This window comes from Notamacropus eugenii, chromosome 6, assembly GCF_028372415.1.
Source record: "Notamacropus eugenii isolate mMacEug1 chromosome 6, mMacEug1.pri_v2, whole genome shotgun sequence".
Lineage (NCBI taxonomy): Eukaryota > Metazoa > Chordata > Mammalia > Diprotodontia > Macropodidae > Notamacropus > Notamacropus eugenii.
The window spans coordinates 102,003,448-102,023,982 of NC_092877.1; the positions used below are offsets into that span (position 1 = coordinate 102,003,448).

Consider the following 20,535-nt stretch of genomic DNA (forward strand, 5'->3'; position numbering starts at 1 on the left):
CGGATCACTCCCTAATGGAGAGGATGCTTGCTCAGGCAAATGCAATGCTTTTTATATTGTTCCCAATTTGAATTTCCCACCTTGCTCTTCATTGACTAGACGTAGCCTTCTGAACCTCCCACTTCATGTTCTCCTTTCTGATAGGTTTCCCTTAAACATCTCATTAAGCATGTGAACAGCCTTCTTACCTTTTGCCTTTTCAGAAGCCTGGCTCTGATAGGTCTAATTCTGATTAGAATCTATAACCTCTGACTTACATTCTGCTATCACTCAAAGCTGGGAGGAGTTTTATTCTGTGGTAACAGAATTTCTCCTTTGGTTTCCCACATTCCTTTGAGGAGCAAGGTCTTACCTACCACTGGAAATAAGGAATCAAACCTAAGTTGACCTTTCATCAGTAACATGGAAGACAGTGTCTTGCAAGGAGTCCAAACAAAAGAAGTATTCCATATAAGTGTTGGGTGTGGTCCCTAGATGTTCCCACTGGCTAATGACATTGAATTAATGGTATCAAGCCCCAACATATTACAAAGCTGCCTCACTGACATCCACAGGAATGAAAAAGAGGTTAGCCATTAGTTTGGAAGCTCCTTGAAGGCAGGACTTTTACCTCTTTTTTTGTATCCCCAGCACCAAGTACATACCTGACACCTGATAGGCACTTAATAAATATTTATTGACTGCCTGGCCATCCAGAAGGATTATAAATGTATATCATCAAGCCTATTACATAAGCCAGGCAGGAGGGCTATCCAATTAGACCTTCACCATCTAGATATTCCAGATAGTCCCTTGTAGATGACAGTGAGGCTGGGCCTGAAACTGAATGGGAACAAGAAATGTAGTAATATCTCTCTTGTTAAACTGATAGTTTGCAGTGATTCTACAGTGCCTGCTGGCACAAAAATCTCAACACTTTTATGCTATAGTGTCCCAGACCTAGAGATGGAAGGGACCTCATAAGCTATCTAGTACAACTCCTTACAGATGAGGAAATTGAAAGTCATGCTGTGAAGCGCCTTCACCATGCTCACTCAGGTAGTAAATGTTAGATCTGGAAGTTCAACCCAGGCTCTCTAACTCCAGAGTCAATACTCTTTCTACTGTACCATGTTGATGTTATTTTTCCCATTAAATATTTCCCATGTGGATGCAAGTTGTGACACAATACAACATCCTAATGATTAAAATTACAGTAATACAATAGTGGTTCCTTGTGGAGTTTGGACAGTGCCTGGCATGGAATCTTGAACATCTTAGGCACTCAAAGGTCTGACTGATCTGAGAAAGACTTATATAGTCTCATCATGATGTAGAGTCAGGAAGCTCTGGGTTCAAATCCCTTCTCAAACCCTTACTAGCTATATGATGCTGGACAACTAACTTAACCTCTCTGAGCCTTGGTTTCTTTATGTGTGTCTTTGTAAAAATGGCGATAACAACACCTATCTACCATGTTGGGAGGATCAAATAAAGCAAACATCTATAAAGTGCTTTGCAGACCTAAAAGATATTTTGCAAATTTCATCATCAAATAAAAGAATTGTGAACATCTGCAAAGGCAATGCTCACTTTCTTTTCTCTTTTGATGATGCTCTAATTAAAATAATGCCGTCTCAGTGATTGCCACTACCAAAGAATGTCTTGAGAATTACAGTCTGTCCCTTGGACGGAGGAAAGGTAATTTCAGCTGCCTCCTCATTTTGTTCTCAGGCTGTGTGCTGTTATTGGCCGTCCCCAGTATTCTGACCTCAGTGTGTCACTCCCTTGTCTGAAATGCTCTTTCCATTGTCTTTCATTTCATGGCATTCAAGGTTCAGTTGAAGTTCCATCTATTTTATGAAATTTTCTCAGTTATTAATTTGTCCCTTCTCAATGTTGCTTTTTACCTGTATCAGATAATTTAGCATTCATTATTTACTGCCTTATATTGTTTATCATAATTGGAGTTGGCATATCAGCATCTCCCCTAATACTAATGTCTTCCCTCTGTTGAGTATCTCTGATTTATCCTGAATATATCTTGTTCATACCTAGTTGTTTGCATGTTGTCTCCTTCATTGGACTTTGAGCTCCTGGAGAGTAGGGACTTGGTTGTTTGGGGAGGGAGGAGGGTTGCCTTTCCTTTGTAACCCTAGTACTTATTGCAATATCTGGTTCATAGTAGGTCCTTAATAAGTAGGTGACTGGTTGACATTGTATAGTAAACAGAGAGCTGGCTTCTGAAGCGGAGGATCTGGGTTCAAATCCTACCAGTGACACATGTTGTCTGTATGATCCTGAAAAGGTCCCTTAACATCTCAGTACAGCAGATAAGTCTCTCAACCTAAATTGCAGGGTAGTTGCTGATCTGCACTGATTGTGGGATTTTCTTCCCTGGGAATTCCCCAACCCAGTAAGTCCTCTGTCCAATGAGATGCCAGCTCCTGACCTCCCAAGTTTGTTTACAGTGTCAGCATTTTAACCTTTTCTTCTCAAGTAGATTGTTAGGTGGTTAAAGACTGAATTCTCCATTCTTTTTAGAATTTTCTTTTTCTCCCCCTCTCCAATTTTCTTTTCTTTCCCCCTCTCCCTACCACACAGACTTAAGTGTGCACCCATGAACACCCACAAACACACCTGACAAAGTTTATATTTTATGAATTGCAAAAATATTGGGATATTAATACATATTCATAAATGTATCAAAAACATGTCAGCAGAAGCAGAAAATGATACTTTTATTCATTCAATAGATATTGAGCACTTATTCTGCTCATTCTAGGCAAACCCTAACCATATTCAGCATCACGAACAAGGGATATTTGCACGTCTTTGATGAAAAGTCTTGTTTTAATGTTTAAATGAAATTTGGGTCCATAACAAGAAAGCCTCCAATTATAGGAAAATTGCATTTCTATGTGCTCCACTCTTCTTTGCCTTCTCAAACAGAGCATGTGGAACATCAGACCACAGTCTTAGCAGCTCAGAGTCACTATTGGAAGCATTATTTATTATACCAAATTATAATACTGAGGCCTCAGAATCTCTTGAATAGGACCTATAGGGCTCCTTGCCCCCAGTCCTCCATGTTTTTTGACCACTTGTGGCTTTTATATGATTTTGTCTCTGCATTCCTTGTCACTTTCGGCCACCACCAGTGTGCCCACTTGTAGCAACCTACTGTCCTCCTCCTAAGTTACTGCTTCTCATCTTACAGTGGATTTGGAAGCTAGCTATCCAAGTTCCTTTGAATTGCACCATCATTTGATCAATTGACAAACTTTTATGGAGCATGTTTCATGTCCTGAGCACTGTGCTAGGTACTGGTGATATACAAATATAGTAAATGAAACAATCTGCACTCCCAAGGAGCTGACCTTCTAGCAATTTGTCTTTTGAGAGCCTGAGGGCATCTCCTGAGGGAGACATGCTAAAGCTTTCACATGGTCATTGGCTTTTGCCTGAGCTAGTCAGTGGTCTTGATTATTATCATTCACAGCTCTGTTCTGGATTAAATGAGATAAGGAGCACAAAGCACTTTGCAAACTTTAATGTCCTGTGTAAATACGAGCTATTCCAGCTAGATGATACAACTGGATAGTGGAGGTAGCTAAGTATAGTACATATTGTATCTCATTTGCTTTCTTTTTAGAGTTATTGGTTTAAGGTTGTTGATTTTCTCCCTGTCCAATAATTTTTTTCTCTAGATAATTCACTTATTTGACTTAATTCCTTCCCCCTACTTGTAAATTTACATGCAAACACACCCCGATACATACATGCATGCACGTGCATAGCCCTCTTCAAAAGCCCTGTTGATTGCTGAAATTATATAGATTATTTCCCATACTACATAAACTTGATGGATACCATTGCTGAAGGAAAGAGAAGATGGAATGCCATGGCTGCATGTACACCATTAGTGTTTAATCTGTTTCTCTCTCTTTTCTTAAAGGAAGCCTGTGAGACGTTGATGAATAAGACTTTAGAAGAACTTAAGAAAGGTGTTCAAAGGCCCCCAAATGTTCAGTCTCCTGGCACTCACATTTCTCAACTGCGAGCTGGGCTCATTATCACTGGGAAAACATTAGAGTTTGCACTGCAGGACAGTCTGCAGAATCAATTTTTAGAGCTCACTGGATTGTGCCAAGCTGTTGTCTGCTGCCGAGCAACACCCCTGCAGAAAAGTGAAGTGGTAAAATTAGTACGAAATCAGCTCAAAGTGATGACCTTGGCCATTGGTGAGTGTGGGCATCATTATGGTTTCTGTCCCACTAAATTTTTGTGACAAGATTTCTCAGCTTCAACTGATTTTCCTTCCATGGGATTTGGGAAAAGCAGGATAAGCAAGAAAGGGATATTGTTGTCAATAAAAATTTCCCAAGTCCATGTCTTTCCACATCCAAATTTATATTATTATCCTTTCTTTTTAATGCCTCCTATCTCACATATCCAACTGACCCTGGGAAGGTGATGGAGCCAATGATGTTAGTATGATACAAGTTGCTGACACTGGAATAGGAATTTCAGGCCAAGAAGGCATGCAGGTTAGTGAATGATATGTGCGTGAAAGTCCCTATGACTTCTAAAAGCTACTCACTTCCCAAACCAAGGCCTTCTCTGTGCATCCCATAAATTTTGGTATGTTGTCTCATTGTTGTCATTCTCTTTAATTAAATTATTTATTGTTTCTGTGATTTGATCTTTAACCCTCTCATTCTTCAGGATTAGATAATCTAGTTTCCAATAAAACTTTAATCTATCTTTCCATGACTCTTTATTGAATGTAATTTTTATTGTAACATGATCTGAAAAAGATGCATTTAATATCTATACCTTTCTGCATTTGATTATGAGGTTTTTATGCCCTTATATGTGGTCAATTTTTATGTAGGTACAGCCTTCTCTTTGGCAAAATCTTAGTAGAGGAAAGAACCATAGATTGCCGGATGGGACACTGGGTAGCTAATCCAAAACTGTATATTGATTTTCTATAATCATATAACAATTCATGCTGCCTGTGCCTCTTTTTCTTTCTTTCTTCTTTTTATTTAAAAAAAATCATCATGAGCTTGAAAAACATCAACAAACATAAAACATTTCCATATTCAAAGATTGGGGAAATAAAAGATTATATAGGGAACTACGAATCTTTTTTATACACAGATTGATATTTTTGTAGATCTTTTGTTGAACTTTTATACCATATTTTATTTTTCCCCAATTATATGTTAAAACAATTTTTAAACATTTTTAACGTTTAAAGTTCCAAATTCTATCCCTCTCTGCTCCCTGAGACACTAAAGCAATTTAATATAGTTTGTACATGTGAATCATGTAAAACATTTCCATATTAGTCATTTGTCATTTTATACACGACTCAAAAAAAGTGAAAGAAAGTGAAAAATAGCATGCTTCAGTCTGCTTCAGTCAGACAGTATCAGTTCTTTCTCTGGAGGCAGATAGTATGCTTCATCATGAGTCTTGGATTGTCTTGGATCATTTTATTGCTGAGAATAGCTAAGTCATTCACAATTGATCACTGAACAGTATTGCTGTTACAACAGTCTTCCGGTTCTGCTCATTTAACTTTGCATCAGTCAGTTCATGTAAGTCTTTCTAAGATGCAGTACTTGCCTTTGATCAACTTTGAAGAAATATTATGAAAGTGAATGCTCTGTAAGCATGCCATTGAGAATCATGAAGTGCCTTCTGTGTGCAAACCACTGTGATAAGGGAAGCGTCAATAAGGAAACCACCTCTGCCAATGCAGATTTGTATCTACTTTGTAACTTAGGGTGGAGTTGTCCAGATCACTAAAAGGTTGGATGACTTGTCCAGGGTTACAAAGCCAGCATGTATCAGAAATAGGTTGAACCCAAGGTGTTCCTAAATGAGGCAGACCATCCCTCCACAACGCCACTCTTGTTCCTTTAGCGTTTATGATAACTAACTTTATGATAGTTTTGTGATTCAAAAGGTGCAAAACTTTTGCTGTGTCAGAAAAATAACAACTGGAAGGGAAATTAGTATGTTAACCATGGTTATCCTGGTAATTCTCAGTCAGAAATGTTATTTTCAGATGTGGCTAATGTATTGGTTTGTTTTGCTGAATTATACCCTTTTTAAGAGAAGATAAAAGAGGGCTTCTAATTAGAGATCTAACCTTCTGTGCTCTACTAATCCTACCTTATGTTTACATGTTGCTTTTAGCTAATTTATGTAGTTTCATTTAAACCTCACAATAGCACAGTGAGGGAAATAGTTGTGGTAGCCTCATTTTGCTGATGGAAAAAACAGATGTCATTTTAGCTCACATTATAAATGGTAAAGTAAAAAGGGTAGTAAAAATATTACTCTGTGCCCTCTTCTGGACTTTATTTACTTTTGTGCTTTTAAAATAATTCTCTTGATTTTCCTTTTTTTTTTTTACCCATCTATCACTACTCACAAATCACAACTATCATCCCTAATTAGAAGCATTCCTTCATTTTAAAAAAATGTATAATTCAGCAAGATCAATTAGCACGTTGGCCATGTCTGAGAAAGCATATCTTATTCTGCATTTCTGGTCCTTCACCTCTGTGTTAAGTAGTGAGAAATATGTTTCATTAATAGTCTTTGACCATCATTATCATTCCTTTCTTTGAGCAGAGTACAGAGACTTTTCTCGTGTTTTTCTTTATGTTGTTATCTTGGTTATCATATAAATTGTTCTGGCTTAGCAAAGATGAGAAAAACAGAAAACAGCATTGGGACCAATGTTAGAGAACACAGAGAAAAGCAAAGATTCCTAGGGCGCTCCAATGAAGACTTCCTGACAAGTGGACTTTGAATCATTAATGAGTAGTTTTTTGTGTCCAGTCATTCAACCACCTGTAGACTCATCTACATATATTATCATCTGGTCCACACCTCTCCATCCTTTCCACAAGAATAGTGTAAGATACTTCATCAAATGTTTTCAACAATCTAGATAACTTTATAATATTCCCCATTCCACCAGATTAATAATGCCTCCCAAAAAGGAATATTGTGCTCTTGGTGAAGGCATGCTGGTTCTTTGTAATCACTGAAAGGTTGAATGATGCACCCATTCTAAATGTTTTAAATGTTCACTAACCATCTCTTCCATGAAGTATTCTAAAAATGTTCTGATTAATCTCACTATCCTATGATTTCCAGATTCTTTTCCATTCCTTTTTTTTAATGAAATGGCATTTGCCCTTTTCTAGTCCTGATGTACTTTTCCATTCTCCATTCTTTTATTACTTGAGGTTATAGTTCATCTTGGCTGGATGACTTGAATTCATCAAGGGCAATAAGGTACCCTCTTACTCTCCTCCTTATCTTGGTTATCAACTCCCTATTAGCCATTTTTTCATGTCATTTCCAATGCAAATTCTCCTTGGCTGAAAAAACAGCAGAAAAAGCAAAATTCTGTCAATTCTCATTGTCTTTACTCCTCCAAGAAGTAATCCAACCTCATCTTTGATCTTCCTCTTTCCCACAAGTTGTTTAAAAACAGCAATAATTCTAAGTTTACTTCCAAGGCATCATTAGAAATAAACTCTCCACCATCTATAGAGAAAGTTAGCATTTTTGCTCCTAAAGTCTGGCCAAAAACAAACAAACAAAGAAAAAAACAGCTAACAGAGAAAGAAGCATCATCTGAGCATTTTGAAATGCTCTGGGTGTAAGACCACTTTGAGTTGTGAATTTCCATAAGGTAAGTACAGATACATGATAGGTTGTTTTGCTAGGTGTTTACACTTGGAGAAACAACATGGTTGCCAGGGAATGTAGGCTTAGGGAGCACATCTTGTTCTTAATAATTGGACCTTCCATTCTTCAACTCAATTAAAACAAGAAATAATCCCTTCTCCAAGGAAAATATTGTCTCTACCTGTTTCTGAAGGAGAATAGACATACGGTGTAAGAAATAGACTACCCCTATTGTGTATGATATAACAAAGCTTTTATTTTAACTTCCATAACGTAGGAGCACTTGTCTTCGATAGCATGGCATGGTGGAGAGAATGCTAAATTTATAGTCAGAGCATGTCATTTCTCTTTCTGACTCCATCACACACTAGCTTTGTGATCTTGAGCAAGTCATTTCTTGAATTGGGTTGAAGTCGCTTAACTTCAATGGTCTCAGTTTCCCCATTTTTCAAGTTTGGACTACATGTTATCTGACGTTTCTTTTAGCTGTGGGTCTGTGATTTTATGATCTTGTGAATTCTGAGACTACTCCTGGATCTGTAAGTAACATTTTGTTACCTAACCTACAGAGCCTTTATAAGGAAGCAAAAAATTAGGAGACATATATAAAGCTCTTTGCAATTATAATGCACTGTATAAATAAGTGCTACTATTGTGGAGTTTTTAAAATTATCTTTCACTGCATCCCTACTCTGATGCCTCACTGTGGTACGAAGGTAATCCTAAGTGCTTAAAGTATATGCCAGTAGGGTCCGAGTTCTGGCAGACTTGACCAGCTAGAAAGGCTTTCAGTATGTTCCTGCGATGGAACGTGTCTGTTATGTGAGATTTAACTTAGATAAGTGCTGAGAAGCTCATCACTAAAAAGTCTGGCAGGAGGGGCATGTTTATGTTTTACTTTTATTTGTTTGTGCTTAACCACAGAAACGCATAAAGACCAGATGAGGTGATCCTATGGAAGGACTGTCAGGCTTTGAGTTAGCAAATCTAGGTTCAGATCCCAGGTCTTCTACTTACCCCGTATGACCCTGATCAAATCACATCCTCTCTGGGCTTCGGTTTCTACATATGTAAAATGAAGGGTTTGGAGTGAATGCATTTAAGGTCCCTCCTAGTTCTAACTCTGTGATTCTTTGATCTCTAAAGGAGACATACTAAATTTATGAGTGTGTTCATGAAGGAAAGGGCAGCTAGGTGGCACAGTGGATAGAGTGCTGGTCCTGGAGTGAGGAAGACTCATCTTTCTGAGTTCAAATCCAGCATCAGACACTTGCTAGCTATGTGACCCTGGACAAGTTACTTAACCCTGATTGCCTCAGTTTCTCTTCTGTAAAATGATCTGGAGAAGGAAATGGCAAGCACTCTCATATATCTGCCAAGAAAACCCCAAATGGGGTCATGAAGAGTCAGACACAGCAAGGAAAGCTTTTAAAAAATATTTTTATTGATAACATTTTTATATCATGTATATTTCCCAGTATACTCTTCTCAGTTGCAGAGAACTATCCCTTATAACAAAAAGGAAAAGTCACCAAAACTAACCAACAATGACTGTATAAAAATTTCCACAACCACATTTCCCCCACTTCTGTGAAGACATGAAGGAGGTGCCTTCTCATATCCCTTCTTTGGAACCAACTTAAGTGTTCAGAATTTCAGTTATTTTTCTTTGCATCTCTAATTTGGGGCGTGTTATTTTCCTGGTTCCACTTACTTCACTTTGCATCAGCCCATAGATCTCCCTGTACTTCTCAGTATGTATTCTCTTTATCACTTCTTATAGCACAGTAATAGTCTGTTATGTTCACATACCACAACTTGTTTAGTCATTGCCCAATTATGAGCATTGATTTTTCTTCTACTTCCTTGCTTCTACAGAAATTGGAGCAGAGAACCTTTTAAAGGAAAACCTCTGGTGTACACTTTCTGTTGTAGTATTATCAACCCAACTCCTTGCAGATGAATGACTTTCCCAGATCCTGCCACTTGATAGGGAGCAAGCGACCACTGGCTAGGCAGTAAGGGATACTTTAAATTCAAGTGCTGATAGACTTGGGGAATAGGAAAAAATGTAACTATTGACATGCTTGTCCTATAAAGATTGAGGATTTGAATTCCTCTTTGCCTAAAATATAGGCTGAGTAACTGGTAGAATATTGTGAGGTTTTGGCTGCAATGCTTCATGTCATTCCCCAAGGCAGAAAGTGGAACTTACACTCTCGCTCTAGGGTAGTAAAACTTCATTGAGAGAAAACAGGACAAAGGAAGCTGATGGGTGTATGAGCATGAGCACAAGCTAGGGAGAGGGAAGGAGGGGAGCCAGGTATTCAGAGTCAATAATGAACTGATGGAAAAAAAATCTAATTTGTATGTATTGGTAAAATGAGAAATCCCCATGCAGACTGTTTATAGCTCTCCTTTGATTTCCTTAACTTCTTTTGTATGCTTACTAAATTTTAACTAGCAAAACTGGCTAACTTGAAAGGGTTTATAAGTCATGGCTACTGAATCTCTGCATCCCTTCTGATGTGTCTCTCATGCTTTATGAATAATATTTTCTTCTTTTCCCTCTGCAGGCAGTGATGGCCAGTGACTTTGCAGTTTCCCAGTTCAAACACCTCACCAAGCTCCTACTGGTCCATGGACATTGGTGTTATACCAGACTATCTAACATGATTCTATATTTCTTCTACAAGAATGTGGTACATGACATTTTGGGGGTCTTGTCTCAACACTTTCCCATCACTCTCTTATCAGTCCTGGTGCATTAAAGAATGATGACAGCATCTTGAATTTTGATGGTTGAGGTCTAAGGAGGAGATGGCAGGACCCTTAACTGCTTTATCAAAAATAATCAAGGAATGGTCTATGTGTCAGCTACTGGCAGCAAATTGCTAGGCCTGTCCATCAGTTAGGATTTACTGCTCTCTGTACATTTAAATTCAATGAAATCTTCTCTGGTTCATTTAAAATCTGATTTGTGACCCTCTGTAAAAGGGTTGTGACAAGTGTAACTATGAAATGTGTGACAGTCCATTAGGAGAAAGGGGGAGTATTTAGCTCCTAACTTTGAGAAAATCTGTATTCAGCCAAAAAACAGAAAAATGGAGATGTACTATACAACTTAGTTCATTAGCAAGCCCTTACAGTTGTAATGTAAGTTGGAATAGAAGATATCTGAGGTACATTTTAAAACTCAGATTCTAGGATTCTAAGAAGCACCTGCTACACCACGGGAGGTTGGGAGAGGAAGGTTCCTTTCTCTATGGTGGAGATCTTTTGTGACAATAAGGAGTGGGGAGACCTTTTCTAATCCCTTGGTGGGGGAAATGTCTAGAATTTGAACTTGCAATTTTAGGTTTTGAGCCAACAGTCAGGAAGTCTGATTTCTGGCCTTGGCTCTGTCATTTCCAAGTTGATGACAGGTAAGCCACTAAAATCTCATCCCTTCATTTTACATAGATGAGTAAACAAGTTAGGAAAGAGTGACTGTTGGGATCCCCTCAAGCTAAAATTTTCTCATTATAGATGGATACTCTGTGATAATGATAATAATTATTTGGGTCAGCAGAATTTAGACTCAGTTCAACTTTAGCTCACTAAAACAAAACAAGAAACCTGTCCCCTAAATAGTAAAAAAAAAAAAAAATGGATCTCTATTGACATCAATTAGTTCCATGAGTCATTTTTATATGGTTCAAATAGGTACAATTTAGTGGTTTTTTTAAGTTAGTAAAATTTTTTCTTAAAGCTTAGCGCTTTTCAGGAAACTAAAGTTGGTGATATTGATCAAATGCTGACATTTCAAGAAAAGTATTTTTGCATTTGTAAAAGATCTTCCTGGTGCCTATGACTGACCTTAAGGAAGGGTTCATCTTTTAAATGAGAAATTCTTAGAAATGTCTTTGAATTTTGATCAGTAAAATCTACAGTTGTTACCTTGAATGCTTCACCTTTCCTTTATTCCTAAAAACTCCTGGTGTCTGAGCTAAAAAAGGGATTCTATGCTGGTCCTTTGGGAAAGTCTTCATTGATGGAGATTATCCAATGAAAGATTTAAGATCTTCCATAGTAGTTCTCCTCTTGGTAGCTCTTCACAATGACATCACACTAAATGAATTTCTATTCAAGTGGGCAAATACTTAAATGGAGGCAGTTGGGTGATTTACTAAATAAAATACTAGGCCTGATATGAGGAAGACTTGAGTTCAAGTCCACTTCAGACACTAGTTTAGTTACTCTCTTAGCTTCAGTTTCCAGATCCATAAAATAGAGATAATTCTAGCACCTACTGAAGCAAGTTATTGTGGGGACCAAATGAGAAAATTCATGAAGCGCTCAGGAAACTTTAAAACACTACCTGAATGTTGGCTGTTATTTCTATTATGAATGGTTGCTAAATTTAGCATTTTCCTTTTCATTTCTAGGCTTATGTAAACCTTCTTTTTTGGTACCAATTTTTTTGTGGATTTTCTGGAACATCCATGTCAGACTACTGGGTTTTGATTTTCTTCAACCTCCTCTTCACATCTGTTCCTCCAGTCATTTATGGTATCCTGGAAAAAGATGTTTCTGCAGGGACCCTCATGCAACTACCTGAACTTTACAAAAGTGGCCAGAAATCAGAGGTAGGTATTAGAATGATATCCACACTGTGATCAATGAGAGGGAGTGTGGTAGAGTGGATAGAGATTCTTGTTTGGAGAGAAGGTGACCTGAATTTAAGTCCCCTCTCTGTCACAAATTAGTTCACCAATTGTGGGCAAATCACTTAACTTCCCAGTGTCCCCAGGGAACTCTCTGCACCTCTAAGTTAGTTACTCTAAGTTAGTTATCACACCATTTCCCATTTTCCGGTTCCCTTCTGTTGATCACCTCCTATTTACCCAGGGTATATTTTCTTTGTACGTGGTTGTCTTCATATTGTCTCCCCTGTTAGACTATGGACTCCTTCAGAGGAAGGACTATCTTTTGCCCTTCTTTGTATTCTCCTATCTTAACCTGGTACCTGGCACATAGTAAGTGCTTACCAAATGCTTGTTGCCTGTCTCGTGGTTCTTCATCAGTTACTTGACTGGGTTTCAGAATAATGATGATTTCTCTAAAGCAGTAACAAGTTCAAGGACAACAATATAGGAGTGTGAAACCTGGAGCCTGCAGGTTCTTCACTTAAAATCATAGACTTTCTTGAGGCAGTGTCCTTTTAGATAAATATGTTCATTGTTGCTCTGACCTGTACTATATTTTAAGGGCCCATTTTATGTGGGTTGACAGTTATAACTAGTGCTCTCCCTTGAGGGAGCTGAAATCATTTGTCCTGCTGGTAAACTTTGCTAACAGCCATTTCCTTATTATGTGTCCTGTTGGGTTGGCTGGCTTTTATGATGTGTTAGTAATAGCCTAGGCAGAGCCACATCATGCTGCCTTTGATATAAAGTAATTGTTGTCATTTAATTCACCCTTCCCAGAAGTTACCCTTCCCTTGAACTTGGCCTTCCAATACACTTTCTTTTATGCTTTGATCATTTCCTGTCTTCACTATTCTGAAACCTACTCTCCTGAGCTCCCTAAATCCCTTTTCCCTAATCTTGAAGAGGTCTGGAATGCTGACATGAAATGATTGTCTTCCAGGATATAGTATTCTATTACCTATCTCTCATCACCCTCAAAGCCTCCTTTTCCATCTCCTGCATGTCTTCCTTTTCCTAGAGTTCCATTGGGTTGGTTTCCATTAACATCTCATTCATTTTATCTCAAATCTCTACTTCCCCTACTTGCCTATCAGCGTTGTTAAATCCCAGTCTTGTGTATCTGTGTCCACTAGCTAGTAGTAATAAATTATCTTAAATTTTAAATATTTAACAAGTATATACAATGTATGAACACTATTCTAGGCACTAGGACTAAGACAAAAATATAAAACAATCCTGTACCTCAAGGCACTAACCTTCTACTGGGGGTGGGGAGGGTTAGTTTATAGCATATATATTGATAGATACAGGACAACTTAAAGATCAGTGGAGAATCTAAATCAGGGTGAAGTCCAAAGATCAAAAAAGATTTCTTATAGAAAGTGTTACCTACATTGATGAAAGCTAGGGATAAGAGATAGTGGTGAGGGGGATTGGGGATAGGATAGATGTAATCCTCTGCACAATGGGGAATAGAAACTTGAATTTGGTTGAGTTGGCTAAGAGAATGATGGATTAGGGTTTGCATCTGCAGCATTTTCTCTATGATCAAGAAGATATCCTGGATCTTTTTATAGAAGCATTTTCTTATCCCAATTTATCTCCCTCCCACCTAATATCTATTTCATTTCCAGGCATACTTACCACTCACATTCTGGATCACCTTGCTCGATGCCTTTTACCAAAGCCTGGTTTGCTTCTTTGTGCCTTACTATGTGAGTACACATAGAAATACATTTATTCCCCTTTTCCCTCTTTTGTTTTGTTTATTAAGATTTACGTTGCTATTCTGGCCACTTGTTACCAACCCACAGCTAAATTTCCCTTTTTCCTTTCATTTTGTAGACCTACCAGGGCTCAGACATTGACATCTTTACGTTTGGGAATCCTCTGAACACTGCAGCTCTATTCATCATTCTTCTCCACCTTGTAATTGAAAGTAAGACTTTGGTGAGTGGAAACTTATAACAACCTACTTATTTTTAAGAAAAACAGGAACTTTGGACAGCTCTTGCTACCTGGATGCAAAAGGAGTTCAATAGAAAAGGGCAATGACAAGGAAAACAATGATATTTGTGGCTTCCTGTGACACTTGGCAGTTGTCGGGCTTCATGGAGTAGACTTTGGATAAGTGACCCATGAAATTAGAAATAATCCCTATTAGTTGGACTGAGGATTTATTATAATTCTATTCATGTGAAGCTTAAGCTAAGAATGTAGGCAAGTGTGGAAATATCCCAGTCTCAGAGTAAGAAGACCTGAATTTGATGCTTCCCTGTAGAACTCATTGTGTGACTTGGAGCAAGTCCCCGTACTTCTTTCAGCCTGGTTCTCCAAGTCTAAGTTACAGTTAATGAAATGATCAAATGGGCTGATAGAATACGCATAATACATTTTCTAAACTACAAAGTGCAAAGAAATGTGAGATGTTTATTATTCTGCCTTTTAGCCACAATAAAAAGGTATTATCAATTTTTCATCTTCACAATGAGTGAATCATTGCTAACCAAGGTGAGAAGACGTTTTTGTTAAATATAGCACCTAACTAGGCAGAAATATTAAGGGGGGAGCAGAAAGAGAATTTGTATTTTTTATAACTTAAGTATTGCTGCCATTTGTTGAAATAGGTATCTTTTTTCTCTATGGAAACATAGTAAGGTAGCATTTGCTGTATCTTAGTGATTGGTGGCTTATTGTCTTAGTCCAAAAGGAATTTTGTTATACTTACTGTGCTTTTTTTTTTTAATTTGGTGAAGCTCTATGATAAAAGTATTTTTTTTCATATTGGTATATCCCCACAGATGTGGGGAAAGACAAAAAAGAAAAGTAGAATATCTTTGGAATGACCTGACCCTTAGTGCCTTTTTTCCTCTCTTGAAATCAATGTGTTTTAAATAAGAAAAATCTGGAAGGAGTTACAAGTCATCCTCTTTTAGTGCCTACTTTAACCAAACAGGGCTTAAAATGGGAAAGGTGTGATCTATGCAGAGGTGAATGGGTTTTCATAAATCTCTCTAGAAAACCAGATGAACTGAACAAGAGAAAGCCTCAAAATGAAATCCTTCTGTAGTTTAAAAAAAAATATATATATATATATATATTATATATATATATATATACATATACATATATGTATATACCTACTTTGTTTTGAAAGAATGCAGGAAGTTATGAAACTATCAAGTAAAAAATGTGATTATGTCACAAAACATGCTTCTGATCACCATATCGGGATGTGGTTTGGACTTCTGGGGAATTATAGAAAATCTCAAAGATATCGCATATGGAAGATGTTTAGATATTTCTGTCCCTAACTAAACTGAAACTCCTTAGTTGGCTGCCAAAGAAGATAGATTGGAAGGAAAGGATGGGTTGGTTAGCCTCCTTCAGCATTGCCAGCTTGTTCAGCATCATATCTACTCTCCTTCTACCCTTATGTTTCCTGTAGACCCCACCATATCTGCTTCTTCATTTTTTTTGTCCTCCTTTCAGCCCAGACTTTAGCTAAGGAGAAAATCTAATTATTTCTGAAATGAGTGAAATTCAAAAAAGGCATTAAAATAGTTATCAGAAATTCTGAGTCAAATCCCTTTAAAAGACTCATTGCGGGCTGTGTGGCTTGGGGCAAAGATTGTGGAAGGAAAAATCTCAAAATCACTGCTTTAGATACCTGAAAAAAAATCACTGAATTGACTAAAACAAAAAGAGTAGTTTCTGTCTAAATGATTTATGCTGATTAGGGCAGAAAAGAAGTGTGTATGCCTCTTGTGAAATCATTACACAGGAAGAGAATACTCAATAGTCCAGGTGAAAAACTTGACTAGATTGGCTAGAAACATACATGACTTGAAAGTCAACAAAACTGAATAACCAAAAAAAGAGGATTAAAATGTCTTTTTCATGCTATAAATTTTAAAATACAACCTCTAGAGCAAGTGTTCTTTAACATTTTTATATCTCTGATCCCCCTTTTCATTCTGATAAGGACTGTGAACCTTTTCTCCAAATATTTTTTTTAAATGCATAAAATAAAATGCATAGGGTTATGAAGGAAACCAATTATATTGAAATAGTTATCCAAATTTTTAAAATTCCAAGTTTATAGACTCCCCCCCCTCCATCACCACCACCAAAGTCTTCCCACAAACACTGTTAGAGATTTCTCATAACTGGGAACTATGATGGTGTTTGTGAGACAAACAAATGATTCTGCTAATCAATTTTAATGGAAATCAACCAATTTATCCATATAAATACTTATTGAGGTTTTAGTTCAGCACTTTCACACTCTACCAATCTAGGTAAGAAATGAGATTCATGTAAAGTCCAGAGTTTTGCAGGCTGTCAAATCTAGGCAGTGAGGGAGTTTGATGTCTTACTTACATCCTTTGCTCTTGTTCCCTTGCCTGGCAGACTTGGATTCACATGCTGGTCATTGGTGGTAGCATCCTAATTTACTTTTTCTTTGCTTTGGTGTTTGGAGCAACGTGTGTGACTTGCAACCCACCATCCAATCCCTACTGGATCATGGAGGAGCACATGATGGATCCAATGTTTTATTTAGTCTGTGTCATCACCACTTGTGTCGCTCTTCTCCCCAGGTATGGTATGAGTTTCACAACCTAAACGATCCAAGTGAAGTCATAGAACTGGAAGGGACTTTGAGACTGCATAATCAATCTGCCCTTTTTTACTTAGGCCATTTTCTACCTCAGTCACTTCAAGGCAAATGGCTTCAAGACAATGTCTCAAGAACCTCAAACTATTATATTTTAGGGCTTCACAGCCATCGTCTTCTTTTTTATTACCTAGACCGTTCTCTTTCCATTGCCCCCACCCAATGTGATAGCTCTGGAGATAAGAATATCATTAAATTTCACCTATTTAGAATTGTTTACAAATCTATTTTCTCATATAGCAGTTTTTAAAAAGCTACAGTTGTACTTTTTCTACTGTGATAGAAGAGATGATATTTCTCACAGAGATCTATATAGCACAATACTAAGATCACATTTGGTAAAAGCTTTCATCACTGCCATTAATTAAATCAGGAAATAATCTCAATATTATAGTTTTTATATTTATTGCTTTTTTATTGAATTCATACAAATGAATGCTCCCCCAAATGCTCATTACTATTAATATCTTTCAAATTATTTAAACTTGGAAAGTATCAATACATAAAGGGTTTTTTCCCTTGCTAAATGCTTTAATTTTCTTTTTTAAAAACATTGACATATTTGCCAACACTTTCAGCACAGATGTGAAGTCATACCCAGCCAAACCTTCCCAACCTCTTATTTTTCCTTTATTAAATAAAAGAAAAAGCAGGAAGAAATTTTTTTTTAAATCTCTTTCTTAGAGACAACACCACTCCCAGCTTTGATCCTGAACATATTGGAACTGATTAAAGAATCATTAGTCAAATTCCAAATCACATAACCAAGATAAAGGACATCTTCTTCAATTGTCACAACCCTCTCCAAAACAGAAATTACATGACAAATAAAGTAACTTCAGCTCCATGATCTAGGACACCAAGAAGTCAAAAGGTTAAAAACACCACAAATTAATGCCTAACTTGTGCTCACTCAAAACCTACTGCCCACCACACCCCTGGCAGCAAGGTTACCTCACCCATGAACTTGCAATAAAACCCAAACACACTCCCCCACCTCTCCTCTCTTTACAGTGCCATGGAGATATACCCTCCAAACTGTAAAATTTCCTGAAGTCTCACTGGTCAACACTACAGCAGTGTTCTGTCCTGCAACAGAGTTCTATAAAGAGCAGATGAAAAGAGCTAAAAGGGGATGATACAGGTCTGACCTTGTAATAGAGAGCAACCCCATCTCCTGACCTAGCCTTCTTTCCAGACTGTTAGAGATACAAACTCTGACAGAAATCTGCCCAGGCTGCAATAGCACCAGCATGGCAGCACTCTGTAAAGCTGGGTGAGAAACTAAGGAAAAAGGACTGAACACCAGGTTGGGGAGGGGAGGGAAGGAAGGTTGGGGATTATAGCACTCTACTAAGTCTAAGGGAAATAGCCCAGCATTTTGATGAGGCCAGTTCTGTCTCCCCAAAAGTCACTTGGGCCAGAGACCTTGGTTTGGTGAACTATGAATTGCCCAGTATAGGAAGACACTGATAGATTTTGAGATCTAATCTCAAGGGAAACCCTCATCCACATCGCAGAGAGTCAAAGTGAGAAAAGGGGGGGAGGAGGTGGAAGAGATAAATAGAGGAAGAAATTCCAAAACCTTGAGTATAAGCAGATGTCAGTAATTCTCCAGAGAGGAACAGCAAAATATTCACAACCATATGAGACAATGCTCCAAATCACTAAATAAGAGAATTGCAAGAAACAAAACAACCCTAAGATTTCATGTTATATCTTGAAAATTGGCAAAGATGACCAGAAATGGCATTAGTCTATACAGAACAATATATACAATGACTGAGCATGTAAATGCTTTCAAAAGAACCACACACCTCAAAATCAAAAGTGAATGTAACAAAATTATAAACATGTGACTTAGATGAAGAGATAATGAGTAAATATTTCCAATACTTCCCTTCCCAGAGATTGGAGATCCAGAGGCATCGCACAGGCCTTCAGACTTTTTCAGTGTGCTAATTTTTGCCTCTTTTATTTTTGTCTTTAAAAAAGATTTTTGTTATATGGAATAACTCTCTGGGAAGAGGAAATGGTACTGGGGAAAACTGATGATAAAAAAAAGACATTAATGAAATATTTTTTTTAACTGATTAGGGTCTCCCTTCATTGCATATCTTACATGATCTTCCTGTAACACTGATTCATTGACCTACTCCTCTAAAAGGCTTACATTTGATGATTACCATCTAATTTACTCAGGAGAGCAGGTCTCCTCACCCATAGCACAATGATTTTTATTAAAATTGGATGTCCCTACCAAATAGGGTCCCCTGAAAGCCTGAAAACACTGAGCGAGCAATACTTCTCTACTTCTGGTGAAGATCTGCCCTTGTGCTTCTTTGATTTTGGTGGGGGAGGAGAGGTAACTGGAAAGTACTTTCTTGATTTGCCAAGCTATGATGAATTTAATAATGTTGTTTGTCCCCTAGGTTTATATACAGAGTTCTGCAGGGATCACTATTTCCCTCTCTAATATTAAGAGCTCAGCACCTTGATAAACTTACTTTGGAGGAAAGGAATGAAGCTCTCAAAAAGTGGAAAGAGGCCAGAAGGAGGACATCTGTGCACTCTGGTCTGACAGACACCAAGAAGCCAGGAAGAAGGAGAAGCTTGGGCTCTTCCTGTAACTTCTCCGTGACAGCAGCATCATCTTGTACCAAGCAAAGAGACATTCCCAAATTCAAAGATACTTTAGATATAAACAATGCCTCAGGGATGGCTATGAAGCTTGTATCAAATAGTGATCATCCTCTACAGAACAGTACTCAGAAATAAAAGAAAAAAAATGTTTCTTGAAATTTGGAATTGAAAAGAAGGAAATGCTTTCTTACCAAAAAAATATTGACTTGCATTGTGTCCTAAAGAACACGAATGTTTTAATAGGTTATGAGAAGTCTGTGTAAAATATGTTCTATGTGGAATTTTAAAGAAGAGATTAAAAGGTTGACCTGGGTAGGTTTTTTATTTGATTCACTGCTGGAATCAAATGTACTTATGGAAGTTTTTGCAGTTTGTAAAAGCAATTTAATTGATCTAGAAATGCAAACTATTTAAAGAGGGAATTAAATAAAATTTAAAATTTTCTATTTCATTTGGAGACCATAAAAGAAAATAAATGTGCATATTACTGGCATTTCCCAACGTCAGAATAGGTCAGGTCCAAAAAAATCTATTTGCATATCAGTCTTTTGGAAATTAGAACACCTTTCTCACATAGAAACAATGTTCTGCATGGTGTTTTGTTTCCTAGGCCAGCCTACAATAAATTTATTTAAGCTATAATATACCTAAATATAGTAACATAAGTCCAAAAACACCAGTCTGTTTCCCCAACTCCTTCCACCGCTAGGTCAATCACTTCCCAGGTGCCTTGAGTTAGGAAACAAAGGGCGCTTATTGCCACTGGGGCTCAGGTCCCTCCCACTGCCTGTTCTTATGTTGGATTTATTTAAGTCA

At 37.5% G+C, this 20,535-nt stretch overlaps 1 protein-coding gene across 2 annotated transcripts in view; it reads left to right on the forward strand.

Annotated features, from left to right (window-relative positions):
* The window catches only part of ATP10D (ATPase phospholipid transporting 10D (putative)), a 119,285-nt gene extending 99,115 nt beyond the window's left edge, over positions 1 to 20,170 (forward strand). Inside the window, exons 16-23 of one of the 2 annotated variants that reach the window (XM_072620687.1) lie at positions 3,938 to 4,223; positions 4,453 to 4,529; positions 10,284 to 10,409; positions 12,135 to 12,335; positions 14,033 to 14,113; positions 14,244 to 14,348; positions 16,812 to 16,999; positions 19,509 to 20,170. In XM_072620687.1, coding sequence (XP_072476788.1) covers positions 3,938 to 4,223; positions 4,453 to 4,529; positions 10,284 to 10,409; positions 12,135 to 12,335; positions 14,033 to 14,113; positions 14,244 to 14,348; positions 16,812 to 16,999; positions 19,509 to 19,854 — 1,410 coding nt within the window. In that variant the 3' untranslated portion in view covers positions 19,855 to 20,170. Of the gene's footprint in view, positions 1 to 3,937; positions 4,224 to 4,452; positions 4,530 to 10,283; positions 10,410 to 12,134; positions 12,336 to 14,032; positions 14,114 to 14,243; positions 14,349 to 16,811; positions 17,000 to 19,508 lie in introns of those variants that run through there. The other variant, XM_072620688.1, reaches the window with a different exon arrangement.
* Positions 20,171 to 20,535: the final 365 nt, after the last annotated feature.